This window comes from Cyclopterus lumpus, chromosome 11 (assembly GCF_009769545.1).
Source record: "Cyclopterus lumpus isolate fCycLum1 chromosome 11, fCycLum1.pri, whole genome shotgun sequence".
Lineage (NCBI taxonomy): Eukaryota > Metazoa > Chordata > Actinopteri > Perciformes > Cyclopteridae > Cyclopterus > Cyclopterus lumpus.
In genome coordinates this window covers 16344276-16361116 of record NC_046976.1, presented here as the reverse complement: position 1 = coordinate 16361116, position 16841 = coordinate 16344276, and the positions used below count along the sequence as shown (strand labels likewise).

The window sequence follows — 16841 nt, the reverse complement described above, 5'->3', positions numbered from 1 at the left end:
GTGTTTCCTGACATGAGGGAGTTAGTCATGCCGTGGAAAACAACCAGAGTGGGCTTAATTCCTCTGGGAGACCGGTTCAAACATTTCACTCAGCTATCTGATGCTGTTGGGACATACATATGTATCTAGAGCAATGAGTATGAGCTGACTAAGCATCAATTCATTCATTCCACTTGACGTACTCCAAGATCACACTATCGACTCTGTTTATGTCTTTAAATCTGAATGTATGCTAAGTGTATGTAATCAGGCCGCAAAAAGCCATTCATTTGACATGTCCTACACAACTGTCTGCTGACAGACATTGATGTTTCTTGGTTGAAGCTGCAGATACCTGATACTTTGCTAAAGTGTTTCCCGACCTGGGGGTCGGGACCCCCCTCAAGGTGTCACAAGCAAACACTCGGGGGTCACCGGAGGATTAGGAAGACACAGAAAGAGAAATAAAATGTGTCACAAATCTTTGCTTTTAAATAATAAAAAAAATGGCATTATTATTTTACAGATTTGATTCAAATGTTATATTTCTCAAATGTTCACTGTGTGCACACACACACACTTCAAAGCAACGTAACGTTTGCTGAACAGCTGCCTCATTGGCCACAAATGAAGATCACCCAGAATGCCCCGTCATTTCCCGAGATTCTATTGAATCAGCTCCTTTAAAGATGTCATCATTTGGTGAGCGGACAAAGAAAAGTGGGGTGGGACCACATTCAGGAAACGACGAGCGTGTCTGCTTCTCTTCTTTGTTTGTATTCATCTGAAATGTTGAGGCGTTGAATATCTATCCAAAGTTTTGCTAGTAAAAAGTAAGACTGCGGACCGAAAAAGTCTTAAGTGTACATTTAAGGGCGCAACGGGAATGTTGGATTGCTCATGAATTCATCGTTTCATTAATGAGAGGAGATTGTGTGTCAGCTCGAGGAACAAGCGACCAACACAACCTCACGTCAGGGAGCTAATCAGCTAGTCACGTTGAACAGCTTTAGAACTTACCTGCAGAGGTCAACGTCTTTTTCCGGTTGCTAAACGATGTGGTCCTAAACAACTCGACCAACACCAGCTTGTTGACGTTGTGGACTTCTTGGCCCTCACAGTTGTCAATCAAACATGTATGTCGGGTTTACCCACTCAAGAGGCTTGGCAGACTTTCTGCTTTATCCCCAAAGACCTTATTTATTCCTCTCCTTAACAAACCTACCCCCCCCTCCCCCCCCGACTAAATGCCCAGCGCCCTGCCCCGGCTCGCCCACCTCCGGAGATGAGACAGATGGCGCTGAGGAGGCCTGTCTCCGTGTCATCCATCTCGATGGGCAGCAGCTGGTTGGCAAAAGTGAACACCAAGTCGGTGAGCGGGCCGAAGCCAGCGTTGTGCATCTGCGTCCGGTTGAGGGTCAGCCCATCTGAAAAGGTCATGGTGTCCTTATCGGGGGTGTACCTCGTACAGATGCGCAGGATCTGATCGTGGGGAGGGGGGGAGGAAGGGGGGAGAAGAAGGAAAGGCCGGGAAAAGATTAGTCAGAGGGGATTTAGTGTGCAGAAAACTTTAAGTGATGTACATGTGGGGTTGATTGATAGAGTTTGGCTTTGAACATCTTTAAGTTGAGCAGTTTTATTGCAAAAACTGACAGATTGAGTGTCTACCTAAGGCGGCTGTCAGTGTGGGAAATGTCCCAGAAAAGCACTAAATCATCAGTTGCCAGGTTGTGAAGAATCCCTTTGACTGTTTGGACCATATGGCCACGTACGTTCCCCCCCAAAAAAGGGCTGCGGAGAATATGCACGAAAATACATTTCTAAAAAATTTATTTATAATTTATTAATGGATAAGAGACCAAATACAAGAACACAGAACAACTTAATTGTGTATAACACATCTATAAATCATGAGTAAATTATTTATTAACCATTAACAAAGCCATTACTTAAGTTTCAAACAAAAGAAAATCCCCCACAGTGTGTAAGTTTCTGCCCTCTAGACTTCCTCAAGATCAGAGTGTATTATTCATGTAAACAAGACTAGAGATGAAGTCATATCTCTATCATCTCCACTGTATGTTGCCGACTTCTACTCAAATGGAAGCTAACCATGCACATGATTTTGGTTTTATTTGTCCAATTCTTTGACATTTTGCCATCACTACTCGCTCGTGGAGCTCACAGCATTGGAACAAATGAATGTCATGCTGCACTACTCACTAGTTTTATAATAACAATTGATCAAATAATCTGTGTGTATCGTCTAAGGTGTCACTCACGGTGACAGACCCACAGGGAATTATCTCTCATTGGAAACCATCTGATCAACCCTACCGGTGACAATACATCAGGTGATATGTTTTCAGCTTCTTTTTGTCGTAAATATTGTCGTGAAAATCAGTTAATGTAGCTCTGAAAGTCAGACAATATGGGTAAATGGGGTGTGTAGTTTGGGTGAACAAAGCTTTTAATCCAAATCAAATACGGCTGCTGTATCCCTGTCACCTGCCGGCGCAGGTAGACTCTACGATGAGACTCTTAAGCCCAAACCAGGGCTCACAACAACTTTCCAATAAAGAGCAGCAGAGACAACAAGCATATCCAAAAACAACGACCTTCCACACACTCGAAGAGAATGACCTCTGAGTCTCCTGCTGCACTGCATGTGTGTGTGTGTTTATGTGTGTGTGTGTGTGTGTGTGTGTGTGCGTGTCCACCTAATGAAGCCACTGATGGTGGATGTGAAGCAGACAGTAGCCTTTGAAGCTATTTGAGTGGGCTGGCTCTGACAGTGAGTGGCAGGCGTGTCTGCAACATGAAACAGAATAAAACATGGCTATTGGCGGTGACTCGCACCGGCTGGCCAGGCCTGCGCTTAGACACACACACACACATACATATATATATATATATACACACACACACACACACAGTGTTTGATCTTTCCTCTGACACTCCCTTGCACGATATCTACGCCCTTCACCATAGAAATGTGCTGGTGAGCGGATGTTGATGGCTGAGCGAGAGCCAGAAAGTCATCACGGCCGGCCTTCAACTTCTCACCTCGGCGTGCGTCCCTGGGAGTTCCCCTTCACTGCTTTGTCACTTGTGACAATGTGACTTATAGTCGATCCGAACTCCAAAATCCATCTATTAATATTCCACTGCCACTGAATCCGAGACGGATAAACACACACACACACACACACACACACACACACACACACACACACACCGAACGGACAACTACTGTACGTACAGGAAGCTAATCCTCACTTACATCAGCATTCATGTATCCAGGTTGTGTCCGAATATGATTAAGCTACTTTGCATTTGCAACTCGCATAAATATGCATCTTCATGCATAAATCGTTGATTTTGCATCCCCTTACCAACATGCAGATGACCCTTATGTCACTTCCTCTCCGTCCCTCCAGGACACACACACCAGGCTGCAGGGAGCATTTACTATTTTGTGAAAAGGTACCTTGATGATTAATAAATAATTGACTAACACTAATATATTATTTAAATATACTAGTAATAAGCCAGGAAAAATAATAACATTTGGGTTGCAAAGTTGTAAAAAAAAAACATCTCTTTAGACTGTGTTTATCCTTTTGTTTTTGCTTTTCTGCAACGCAGTTGCAATAACAGAGACGCACAGATTTCTTTGACCGATACATTTTTTTTTCTTTTAAGTCTGACCTGCTGATCCCAGACCAGCTGTTTTCACCACTCTGTTTTCCGCGGGTTCATAAAAAGGTGAAGAGAACACGAGAAAAGAAAACTGTTGGCCCAAAAAAGGAAGACAGCTGCTCGAAGGGAAGGATGTTCTACTACAGCAAGCTGGCTGGTTCTCCACAGAACCATTAGCAACTGACAAGAGACCGGCTGCTGCTCCATCATATGCAAAAAAACTGCAGTCTGCCTCTTCTGTAAATCGTTACGCTTCATTTAGTCCAAAGAAATAGAACAAGCGAGAGAGAGAGACTGGGCAGGTTTATTAAGCACCACTTACTCATAAGGAACTGATTATCACCTTTTAATCAGTTGTATTTAAAGACGTTATACTGTTAACAAATCATTTCATCATGCTTTATAACTCCCATTGCAAAACCTGGCTCCTCTAAAGTTGTTCTTATTAACGGCTTATGCAGTAACTGATTATAAAGCATTAATAACGTATTCATCAATCATTAATAAAGCCATTAGTTACAACCACAGGAGACACAGGATGAGAGTAAAACGGACAGTCCCAAATACCACGTAGCCGGATGTTCAGAGTACTGTGACCGTTGTAGTGGACTAACATATATATTCTAATTATTTGGTCAATGCACATTATGAGCCCCATTTTATTTTTAACTAGTCAAATGACCGCGGCAATCCACTCAATGTCCGTTCTCCATCTATGGTTCTAACTTATAAACCTTTAATAAAAGCTAAACCAAGACCTGAAATACTCTCTAAAATGTACCTTATGTAATTACATTATATCATTTTTTTAATTTATCATTTAAGGTTTAGGAGTTTTACTCATTTTGTTATTTTCTTTTCTCAAGAAATCCATGGAGGTTGCATTCTCTCTCATTGCCAGCAGGGGGCGACTCCTCTGGTTGCACTAAGAAGTCCCCAACGATGCCAAATTTTAGGCTTCAAAGCGTCCACGAACCAATGGTGTGACGTCACCATGACTACGTCCGCTCGACAGTCACGATAGTTAAGAGCGTGACGGTTCTATCTATCGTAGGCCATCTGTGCTCAAAACTATATGGACTACTGTGAATTACACTCCAGGTCACAACATATGACCAGATGACTCATAACAAGCCTGTCATCACTTTCTTCCCACTTTCTCTTCCTTCCTCTCCCTCTGAGCAATGAATGCTAATCAAATCCCCCCCAACAGGCAAGCCTACACGAGGGAGAACGAAGAGGAAGAGAGGCAGCCATTTGCCTTTTTTTTCCTTCCTTCTCCATCTCATTACCGCGGCTACATTAGTACAGTACATTGCTCCACTTAACAAATCCTAAATAACAAACAAACATTCAGCCGCAGCAGCCGGACGATATTTTCTGCATCATTCTGCATCTGTTGATAAGAGGCTGAAAAATGTGTGTAATCTAACCTCCGCCACAGACAGCTACTCCGACACGAGGAATCGAGTCGACCGGCATGATCAATTAATCGGGTCTTTCTTTGCGCCCAATTTGGCCAAGCTGAGCGGGTCATCCAATGAGGTTTGAGGATTGGTCTTGTGGGAGCGGGTCAAACCCGCCAATCAATCCCCCCCAGAGATCTGAGGCTATTGACTCGCCACGCATTCAAACGAATTAATGGGTTCTTACAACGAGGGAAAATAAATATCAGAACAAAGTGAAGGAGACAACTCCCTGTCTGGTAAAGAGGTGTGTTTATATAACTGTGTTATGTCACTGCTGCGAACAGCACTGGGAAGGTTTTTTAGCTCATTACTGAATATTTTAGAGAAGCATCTAAACTGTGCATCGTTGAGTTATTCGAGGAAAACTCGTTCACCAAATATAGATAAAAGGGCAGGAAAGAGACTGGGACTGTAAACGCTGTGCTCTAAGCAAAGAAGAAAAGTATTCCTCTTGTTTACGGCCAATGTAAAGATTTAAGGATTCCAAATGAATTGAACAATCTGGGAATTTACACAAGAGGCGAGCATAAGGAGACACACCTGTACCTATACTTTATTTTATTTTATTTATTTTTTTTGCAACCGTCCAGAAACTAATTTCGATCACTCTGAAGCCAGAAAACCATCGTAGTTTTAATGATGTAATATAAGCTGCTGAGAGCTTAGTGTGAACAGGTTATAATTCATCTCTAATATATATTTATACTACTGGACAACAAACTACTGGATTTATTCAAGTTTATCACCAACATTACATTTTGAGAGATTACATGTGAACACATCATGATTACGTTACGTCGTTTTCACTTAACCGAGCCTGAAGAGCATCATAACGGAATTTGAATGGAGCCTTCGTTAGCTGGCCGTTAGCGGCGCTGCCACGGTTACCAGCGCTGCCATGGTTACCAGCTCTCCTCCTGTCACTTTAAACACGGATTGTCTGCCGGCGACTAGAAAAGCATGAATTTCCGATGTCCTGTTTGCATATTTTACTGAATATTGGTGGATATTGATTGACAGTCAAACTTTATTTCACATTGTGATGGTTAACGTTAAACTGTGTAATCAATGTGCGGTTCACACTCGTGAGGGGGGATCCGTACGGATCAACAGAGGTCTGTTCCACCACCAGTTATTGACATGTGTCACAATACTGTCTGAAATGTACTATTAAAAATTTAAGACAGCTGTATTGCCTGGTTTCTTATTTTTCTTATTTTTTACTAACCTCAGACATTTTTAGTTACCAAGAGATGATGCCAAGTTTCCGAGGTGACTGGAACTTGGCAGCAGTCTGTAACGTCTTCCAGACATCGTGTTTTTAAGAAGATTTTACTTTAATTTTGGAAATTCATCGGGACAGAAATGGATGTGAATGTGGAACTGATTCAGCTTGTGTGACAGAAGAGAAAAAAGGAGCATTGCAATTAATTCTTGACCTTTTGGAACTATTAAGTATTTTCTTAATGATTCAAATAATCAAATGAAAATGTAAAAAAAAAAAAAAAAAAGTATTCAGAAGTTAAAGGCAAAAAAAAAAGAAGCTTCTGTCTGTGCTGAGCGTGCCACCTCGTAATGCACCACAATGCAGCCACTTCAACAACAGCCTCATCCCGTCAACAAGCAACGCCTTCAAAATAAAAGCGCAGGCACCCACCAGAATGTCCAGGCAGGCAGCTTTCAGGAGCGTGATCTGGTCCGCGATGGTCAGCAGTGTGAAGCCAGGCACTCGTTTGGCAAATTCCACGATCTTGATAATGCACTTGGTGGCCAGCTCGCTGAACTTGTCCCACAGGCCCAGGTCCAGCCTCACGCGTTGGTCTGCACTCGAGTTCTGCAACACACACACACACATATTCAAACACACGCGAGCAGAGAGCAAGGCGTCAGGCGAAGAGGCAGCAACTTTCATCATCGCACAGACTGCTGCTAATGATCTCCTCAGTGCTTCCTCCTCACTCCTCTCTATATGTGTCACACTTACATCCAGTAAATAGACTCCAGAAGACCTGAGCTCTCAAAAAGCAGCGGCTGGATTGTTGTTGCGAATACGGATGTACGAATAAGGATGTGAGAAAAGAGAGGCCTTGTGGGAGGGAGGAGGGGAAGAGAAGCATGAATGCGTAAGCCGGGGTGAGATTGATGCATCATCAGTTTGTTGGCCTTTGATCAAGAAGAACCACATGGCAGCCGGTGTCATCCACCTCTGATATGTTCTTTAAACGACGGTGATTATTTTGGATCACCGGGCACATGGAGGCGTGCGCTTTTACGTAAGGTGTAAACATTAATGACGCTCGCTCAGTGGTCCTCAGTGGGCTGACAGTACCGAGTAGAGATGCACCGTGTCGTCTGTGAAGGGATTCGATCGGCGGGTTTAGTCGAGGTCTGTGAATTATGTTTAGTAACCGGGTCATGACCTCTGGAAAGAGACGCCGCATTATGTTCAGGAGAAGGCCAAATATCTCCAACATAAATAAGCGCGACAGTTCGGAGGATAAATATGTATTTTCGAGTGTGGGGTGAACTTTTTTTTAAATCTACTGTATGTCCCTGTGTTCCCAGTTACTAACAACATTAGCATTTTCCTTAATATAGAGATTATTATGTTGGTCATTAATCAATTAATTAAAAAGATATTCACTCATTTAGTCTATATTGTGTGATAAAAAAGTAAAAACTGTTTTTTCCAAGAGTCACGGGTAACGATGAGGCAGATTTCTTTCCATTCAGGAATGTAATGTTCCAGCTGAACTTTGGTCTCGCCAGACCACAATGAGACATCCAACCTCTCCAGAATTATCCCAGACTAACGATTATCCAATTCTTTCCCCCAAACTGAAGTATTAGCTCAACCCCCATTTCAAACAAAGCGTCCTCGAGTGAACATCGACCAGAGCTGCTCTGAGTTTTGAAACCGCCAGGAGGAGAAGAGCGAGAGAAAAGAAAAGAGGGAAGGAAAAGGCCATTCGAAGCAGAAGACGGGCGTGATGGACGGGTTCAGACACACGGAGGGGAGAACGAGCAGCAGTTGGGGAATTGTTCTGGTGGAGCGAGGGGAAAGCCGTGGTGATGGTGGGGACGGAGCATCTGATGATCATTTGTTTGTTTTTCTGATGGTTTACATGGAATAGCCCATCTGTTCCACGTGAGCGAGTCTCCACATGTAGCAAGGACACGGCACACACACCGGCACCGGGAGGAGAGGCGGGGCTTTACCGGATCCACGGGGCGGACCGCGGGAAAGACGGGACCGACGTGTGGCTGCTTTGGGCTTTTAATTAAACGGGATTATCGTTTTTAGGGTGCTTTTTTAAACATGACCAATGTGGCGACTGAAGAGAGCATTCACGGTGCTCTCTGGCAGACTGTATGTAACACACCCTCTCAGAAAGAAAGGGGCTAACTAGAACCGTATAGGGTTCTTCGGCTTAAATTAATAGAGCATACATAAGGGGTTAAACCTAGAAACATCTGTGAAAGGTTCCACCCAGAACCCCCCTGTGAAAAGTTCAACCCAGGGAGGTTGTATCCAGAACCGTTCCACCTTGTAAGGGTGGTAACAAAGACCCCACCCAGGTGGTTCTGCCCTTTTATATTGCAAGGGTTTCATATTGCGTCCGCCCAGGGGGTTCTACCGAGAACCCTTTTGTATTGCGTCCACCCAGGTGGTTCTACCGAGAACCCTTTTATATTACACAGGTTTCATATTGAGTCCACCCGGGTGTTTCTTCCGAGAACCCTTTTATATTGCGTCCACCCAGGTGGTTCTTCCGAGAACCCTTTTATATTGCAAGGGTTTCTTATTGAGTCCACCCATGGGGTTCTACCGAGAACCCTTTTATATTGCAAGGCTTTCATATTGAATCCACCAAGGGGGTTCTACCGAGAACCCTTTTATATTGCAAGGCTTTCATATTGAATCCACCCAGGGGGTTCTACCGAGAAACCTTTTATATTGCAAGGGTTTCTTATTGAGTCCACCCATGGGGTTCTACCGAGAACCCTTTTATATTGCAAGGCTTTCATATTGAATCCACCCAGGGGGTTCTACCGAGAAACCTTTTATATTGCAAGGGTTTCGTATTGAACCCACCCAGGTGGTTCTACCGAGAACCCTTTTATATTGCAAGGGTTTCTTATTGAGTCCACCCATGGGGTTCTACCGAGAAACCTTTTATATTGCAAGGGTTTCTTATTGAGTCCACCCAGGGGGTTCTACCGAGAACCCTTTTATATTGCAAGGCTTTCATATTGAATCCACCAAGGGGGTTCTACCGAGAACCCTTTTATATTGCAAGGCTTTCATATTGAATCCACCCAGGGGGTTCTACCGAGAAACCTTTTATATTGCAAGGGTTTCGTATTGAACCCACCCAGGTGGTTCTACCGAGAACCCTTTTATATTGCAAGGGTTTCGTATTGAACCCACCCAGGTGGTTCTACCGAGAACCCTTTTATATTGCAAGGGTTTCTTATTGAGTCCACCCATGGGGTTCTACCGAGAAACCTTTTATATTGCAAGGGTTTCTTATTGAGTCCACCCAGGGGGTTCTACCGAGAACCCTTTTATATTGCAAGGCTTTCATATTGAATCCACCAAGGGGGTTCTACCGAGAACCCTTTTATATTGCAAGGCTTTCATATTGAATCCACCCAGGGGGTTCTACCGAGAAACCTTTTATATTGCAAGGGTTTCGTATTGAACCCACCCAGGTGGTTCTACCGAGAACCCTTTTATATTGCAAGGGTTTCCTATTGAACCCACCCAGGTGGTTCTACCGAGAACCCTTTTATATTGCAAGGGTTTCCTATTGAACCCACCCAGGGGGTTCTACCGAGAACCCTTTTATATTCCGTGGGTTTCATCCACAACCCAATTCATTGTCAGCTAGCAGCTAGCATGTAAACCCCTGCACACATTACCAGTCCGGCACTGGTGCAAACTGGAGTGTTTGATACCTTTCCCCCCTTGTGGCAGACGGTACGTGTTTTTAGAAGAGTCCCCTGCTTCCCCTCTTTCTGATTTTGCAACAGGGCTGGAGCATCAGCATATAAACAAACAACAAATTTAAAAGTGCTCTAGACAGCTACGGGCCGGGCGTGCAGGAACATTGTGATATGTGTACACAGTGTGATTCAAAGGCCCTGAGAGATGTGGAAACACAGCCTCCGTGCTGCTGTAATTGACTGTTACACAGCCTATTATTTTCAGATCATAAATTCAACTGCATAGATACAGAGTGCTTTGTGTCTCCAAACAAAATCCTTGGACATTTTAGGCATCTCTCATGTTCAGCATAAACAACTGTAATGAAAAACAAGTCAGTGGCATGAAGCACAGTACTGTATCTCCAGCCAGTCTGGGTTTAGAGAGAGAGAGACATGCTCTCTTTGTGTATTTTAGCCAATAGCATTGATACGACCTAACGGTAACATTGGAGCTTGACAATTTGGTTTCACGATACCAATAGCTACGACTTAGATACAATACCTTCCAAAGATATCCCGATACTGAAACAACACCGCGACAAAACCCTCAAACATAAAGTAAAGTTATGGACTAATAGACAACTTCAAATTATTCTTTTTTTTTTCATCAATTAAAAACATTAACGGACGGAAAAAAAACATCTGAAAAGAAGCCATGAAATAGCAGGAGTGAGTTATTTTATCCATGCATGATCATTAATATAATAATAATAATATCATTAATATCCCACCAGGGCTGGAGAAGCTCTCGGTTTAGATCTCTCCACCATCACATGTCACACTGCTGCTTATTACAGGATACATCCTTGCAAAGATAAGTGCGAACAGTTCTGTAGCAAAACGCTCAAGAGGGAATTTAAGTGCCCTCTCATGAGCAGTGATGCAATGTAGATGTCTAGGGCTTTTATTGTGAAAGGTAAGAATGGAAAAGGAGACGCTGTGACGCCGTGAGTTTGCCGTCTTGGTTTGGACGACGGATCCTACGTGATGTTTTTGTGTATACAGTACTTCAGTACCATATTATACTGTATATATATTATAATATATTATATTAATAAAAATTAACTGTTTTTTAACGGCAAAGTATCACGATAGTTTTCTAGTGTTGATATACCGAGACACACTAATTTGGTTATATCTGATTTTGCCGACTTTTTGGGGGAAAAGGAGAATAAACCCTTACTTTCAGGCGTCGCAGTTTTAAAGTAAGTTGTATAAGTAGACACATAATAAATAGAATATACAGACACAGCAATAGACTGAAAATAGCATGACAGAGCTAAAGTATGTCAAAAACTAAGAGAAAGGGAATATTGCAGCTGGACATAAATAAGAAAATAAGTCTGTAGCATTAACAGAAACTTAAATTCAGATTTTGTACTTTTAACAGTCAAACGAAGGAAGCGAACACACGTCGTCTACACTGCAGCTTTCAGAAGGATGCAGCAAAGCAAAAAGACGGACTGTAAGATCTCTAGTCACAGGGGTGTGTTATGTAATCTCTCCCTTTATGCTGAATGTGGGATAATTTGTCTGTGCGTTATTCTCATCAGGGTAAAGGTTACTTATTCCAATGAATCACGTTAATATTGAGGACGTTTAGGGAATATTTGAGTTCTTGTTTCCCCCAAAAGAAGATCTCTAAATTTCATATTATTTGAATTTCATATTTAATCTGCCATTCAGTTAAAATAAAATGTGTGTTAAATGATATATGTCTCCAAGCTGTTGTATTGATAGGTATAATATTTTTTTTTTCTGTAGAAATACTGAATCATTCATTATCTAGTAGTTACGAGGACATGTTTGGGTTTTAAATTGTCGAACGTAAAGTCTTTCCATTTGAATTTGATGAAACTAAAAAGACGACATGATCTCTGGACCGCACACCGGTATTGAGCTGACGGAGAAAAAGAAGCCGGAGGGGGAAAGAGACCAACTAATATGACATCCTTTACTGAAAATCAAATATCTACTTAATATGTTGGCGAACTTCAACATCGGTCTAAGCCGAAGCCCCGGGAGCTCTTTCCGTGTGAGAGGGCTCGAATACGGCCGCGACCTGCAGCCCACTGAAGTGACTGTGGAGACAAGCTGGAGCACACACACACACATCAATCCCCCGGAGGTTGTTACTGGGAGGCAGTTAGCACCGCGGCGGCTGGACACTGTCACGAGCACACAATCTATTGTGGCCACCCGAGAAAGAGAGAGAGAGAGAGAAAGGGTGATATAAAGGGAGAAGGAGAGAGAGAGATCATTTAATATGATCTGGGGTTAAGTGAGAGGCACATTAGGGCCGTGCTTAAATCACGGACAACGAGCTGTAGCCGACACAACAGCACTATGGACGCACATTCCACTGATTGACATCCAATTTGATGGGGAAGGAAAAGGTGCCCAGACGTGTGCGTGTGCGTGTGCGCGTGTGTGTGTGTGTGTGTTTGCACAATGCACATATGTTGGGAGGGGGATGGAGGTGGCTGATATTAAAGTAACTTATCTTGCTCTTCCCTCTGGGTGGAGAGGGAAGTGGAATAAAAAGGGGGAGCTGAGGAGGAAGGAGGGTGTGATAATTCGCAGTTTGATTTCTTGCAATCTCAGTAAATTACACAAGTCCCATAATTCAATAGAGCGAAAACAAGGAAGTTGCCGGGGAATTCTAATTTCATTTCAGAACATTTATCCAAACAAATTAGACAAGTTGCAACATTGGAAAAGAAGGCCGGCAGTGTAGAAACGAGGCCCTCGTGCTTACGGACGCGTACAGGCAGACGGCGGTAAAAGCAGCCGGCAGCTGTGACGAATAGCGACGGTGGACAAACCGTAATGTGGCTAATACCTCCAGGCCGGGGGCCGCGTACTGTACAAGCAGCAGCCGCCGCAGCAGCCCGGAGCCGCCGGGGCCCCCGCCGAGCGCTAATGTTTTATTTTGTCTTTGAAACTGCCGAGCTCGTTTTTCATCACCATCACTGTCAATGAAGCGTTATTCATTGTGGAGCTAAGCCCTCTCGCTCGCGCGCGGCTATCTCCGCTAACCCGGCAATGAACTCCTAAATCACCGCAGACTAGGATTTGAATATTTCACCACATAATTGGAGCTTTAACCTAATCTAGGGGCGCGGGAGCTCCTCTTCTGTTTCCGACGAGGAGGACTCAAAAGGCGCATCGGGATCCAATCGCTTGTAATAATGAGGAACTTCTCACAGTCTGTGAGCAAGCATAATTACCACTGATCCAGATTAAGGTTTTATCTGAGGCCCGACTGCCACTCCAACAAACAGCAAACACTGGCTTATATCCTAACCAGGGAGCAAGATTTCTGCTATTATGTCCTACTTTTTTTTCGAGCAGTGGATTTGTGCCTCAATGCAGACTGTTTATTTTGTTTAAAAAAAATCATTGAAGTGTCTCGTGGGAGAGGGAATGGGATGAGGGTGGAGTAGAGAGGGGTTACAGCGATTAGGAGCTTTGTGTTGGGATTGAAAGGGAAAAAATACAGAGTTATGGAGATGGGAGCTTACTGTACGCTGAAACGACGGCGGCGGCGTACAGCTGCACACAGCGGAAAGCTAATAGCTACTCTCTCTGCCAATTTGCCCCATTTCAGCATCTCTTAACCATCTCCGCTCCGACGTGTATTGTCGGTGGCTGAATGACTTTCATCCCCCTCAACGAGAGATCCATTACTGCGCATTATGGCGGCTCAGCGGATGTTTCCGTGTATTTTTGTACAAAACGGTATTTGACGTGACTGACAGGTGTCGTGAGATTTTTTTCCCCAAAAACTAGCAAATCAATTAAACGTTGCGCGCTCCCCGCCTCCCTGCAGAAGACTGTTTGTGCGGCGGCGGTGTCAATCACGGCACACCTCGCGTGTAATCTATATGTAAGTCATCTTAAAAAACAAACACATTTAGACGCTGTCAGCCCCCCCCCCCCCCTCTCTCTCTCACAATGCTGCCATGCCGACGTGTCAATCAAACCGCCGCCATCTCGCGCCGCTCGCTATCAAGCCATCAGCCGTCCTGCAGCTCCGATCGTCGGGCTGTCAAAGCGTCACAAAACTCGAGGCTCTCGACATTTGCGCGACCTCCAACTTTTGCACCCAGTCACGGCGAGCGCCGAGCGGGAGGGAGAGAAGCTCATTGTCACTCGGGAGATGAGGGGAATGTGCGCTTCCCTTTCGCAGGGTCGGGACGCTTTTCAGACTGCACGAGCGAGGCCCGGCGTGGCCAACCGACGGGACTCTTCTTCAAGGTCCCGCGCGGATTAGCATCGCCCTCGCTATCTGGCCTTTTTTTTTTTCATGGGTTGTTAGTTTAGCGCCGCCGTTTGAGGGTTTGAGGGTTTGAGGGAGGTTCATGGACAGCACAGACCTCTCAGCCTTGATGACAGGAGATGAGAGGGATAATAACCCCCCCCCCCCTCCCCCCGAGGGGCGTTCGTAACACCCCATCTCAGCTCTGTCGCACATTAGCACACAAATCTGTCACTTACGCGTCCCGTTTTGATTTACGAGAGCGCATAACGATTCGCTGGGATGGCTGCGATTATTTAATTTGTTCAGACATGTCAGGAACTATAGGCTTGAGTTTGGTGCCCGCCTCAACCAGACTGATGGGCAACTGCCGGGCTGGCACGTATTTCCAGACGAGGGGTGTGATGTTGGCAGCTGCAACGTCTTCCAGTCCCCTTTTAATATCTCCTCTTACTGAGGTAAACACACCTTATCAGTCCCAATACAGATAGAGATACCAGGGCTTTGGCTATCGGCCGATACAAAGTACCGGTTTGGTACCAGTAAGCTGTAAGCCTGAAACTGGCATCCTTCTTTTATTTGTCAACATGCTCGACATAATTCTTGCTTTACTAACTTTCTTAGACAAAATACGTAGATCAATTTACTGAATTGTTATTTTTGGTTATAATAATAAAATCACGCACCAGCAACCAGTTAGAAATCTTTAACATTACAATTACACTTTGCAGATTGTTCATCAACTAAACAGGATTCAAACCATTATTTTGTGTATAGTATAGAAACATAATTGACTTAAATACATCAACCCTATTGTCACTGATAGCTGATCCCTAGTCTCACTAGAGGCCGGAAGTCACGGGGTGCGTTAGCTTCACAGTTATGATGCATGTTTCTTTTTACGGTCTCTCCATCAGACTTAATGTCAAATCAATAGCTATTGAGAGAAGAAGAAGAAGTGTCGTTGGGAGGATTCGCCCGTACAGTCAGCCGTGTACGCCGGGGCTCTCGAGGTGCATTAGAGGGGGGGGATTAAGGGTACAGTACAAGAAATTGATAATCATTATGAGCTTTGCACTCGCAGCCAGACGCGATCAAAAGGAGCATGCGGTGCCGTTGGTGAAACGAGGTCGAGGAGTCAAAGACACGTTGTTACGTTTATGATTCAAAAAAAGAAAGTGCAAACAAAGCTTTAAACAGAGCTTTAATCTGCTGTACAGATCTCGCAGAAAGCCCCGCTGGGCAGTGAACTCACCGTGGTGTATTTGCCAAGCTGGCAGAGGGAGGGGAAGGTTTCTTGATGGGCCTTACGAATCTTTTCAATGATGGTCTCCAGCTCGGCGGTCAGCTCATAGCTCTCCGCCAGCTCCAGCTTTGGGCTCTCCTTCTTCTTTTTATTCCGGTCATTTCGAACAGCTGAGGGAGAAGAAGAGATTATGGATTAGCGTCGACATTGACGCGCAAACGTGGACTTGGAACAATGTGAAATGCAACAGAACTTTGTTGCTAGAAGGCCTTGAAGCAGCAAGTTGTCAAGTGTAAAAGTGAGTTCTTACATAAGCACAGAAAGTTTTGACTCTTTCAGCTCAACCAGTCTCTGTCAGTTTAGGGCCACTGGCAAAGTCTCCAATAAGGAAGATAACAAAAGTGTGAAAACTCAAGTGCTTCACAAATGGATTGTGGGTATTTTTGTGTCTCAATAAATAAATGAAGTTAAGCTTTGTTGGTGCTTATCTGTGTTAAGTTCAGGTCTAAAGATTGAACTAATATGACACTGGATGTAGGTTCGGTTTTAAAAGTCAGAACGACAAGTCTGGGGTGAGATTTTGAGCAATTTTTTTGTAACATAGAATTTGTCACTTATCTCCAAACTTTCAAAAAGTCGGGGTGAGTAGTGATGCTGTGTTGCTGATGGTTTCATGCTATTCCATTGAAAATATAGTAATAAGCTAACAAAGGCAGGGGAATAGAAGACTGCTAGCAAGGATGTAAACAATGTACGTTTTAAATTCTTCCAAAGAGGAAATACATTCGCATGGTGAGAAATGTGTTTCAAGTCAATCTAAATGAACACATCCTCTACTATTTATCATCTGTTCTATGTATTATGGCAGCAGGACAGAGATTGGACACCGTGCCTTGCACTGAATAATAAACCACATGTAGAAATGCTTTAACAAATCTCAAATAAGCCCTAAGGAGGGAGTCCCACGGCGCCAACCAGGCAGGAGCTGCAACAAAGCCCAGTTTGTTGTGTTCTGCGTAAAGTGCACCCTGAGAGACCGGAGTCCTTCGCTTCATTAAGTGCAGATCTTTGAAGTCTGTCGCAGCAGGAGATTCAAACAATCCGACCAGGTTTATTACTCAACACACAGCGTGATCATCCCAACAGCACAGATCTCTGATCAGCTGCATACTCCCCCTTTAGAATAATAAAG

At 44.0% G+C, this 16841-nt stretch overlaps 1 protein-coding gene across 1 annotated transcript in view; it reads right to left on the bottom strand.

Moving 5' to 3' along the window:
• LOC117739188 (retinoic acid receptor beta-like) overlaps positions 1 to 16841 on the bottom strand; it is a 44544-nt gene that overhangs the window by 5009 nt on the left and 22694 nt on the right. Inside the window, exons 5-7 of the mRNA XM_034545484.1 lie at positions 15659 to 15819; positions 6808 to 6984; positions 1257 to 1461 (exon numbers count right to left, since the gene is read on the bottom strand). Coding sequence (XP_034401375.1) covers positions 1257 to 1461; positions 6808 to 6984; positions 15659 to 15819 — 543 coding nt within the window. The remainder of the gene's footprint in view (positions 1 to 1256; positions 1462 to 6807; positions 6985 to 15658; positions 15820 to 16841) is intronic.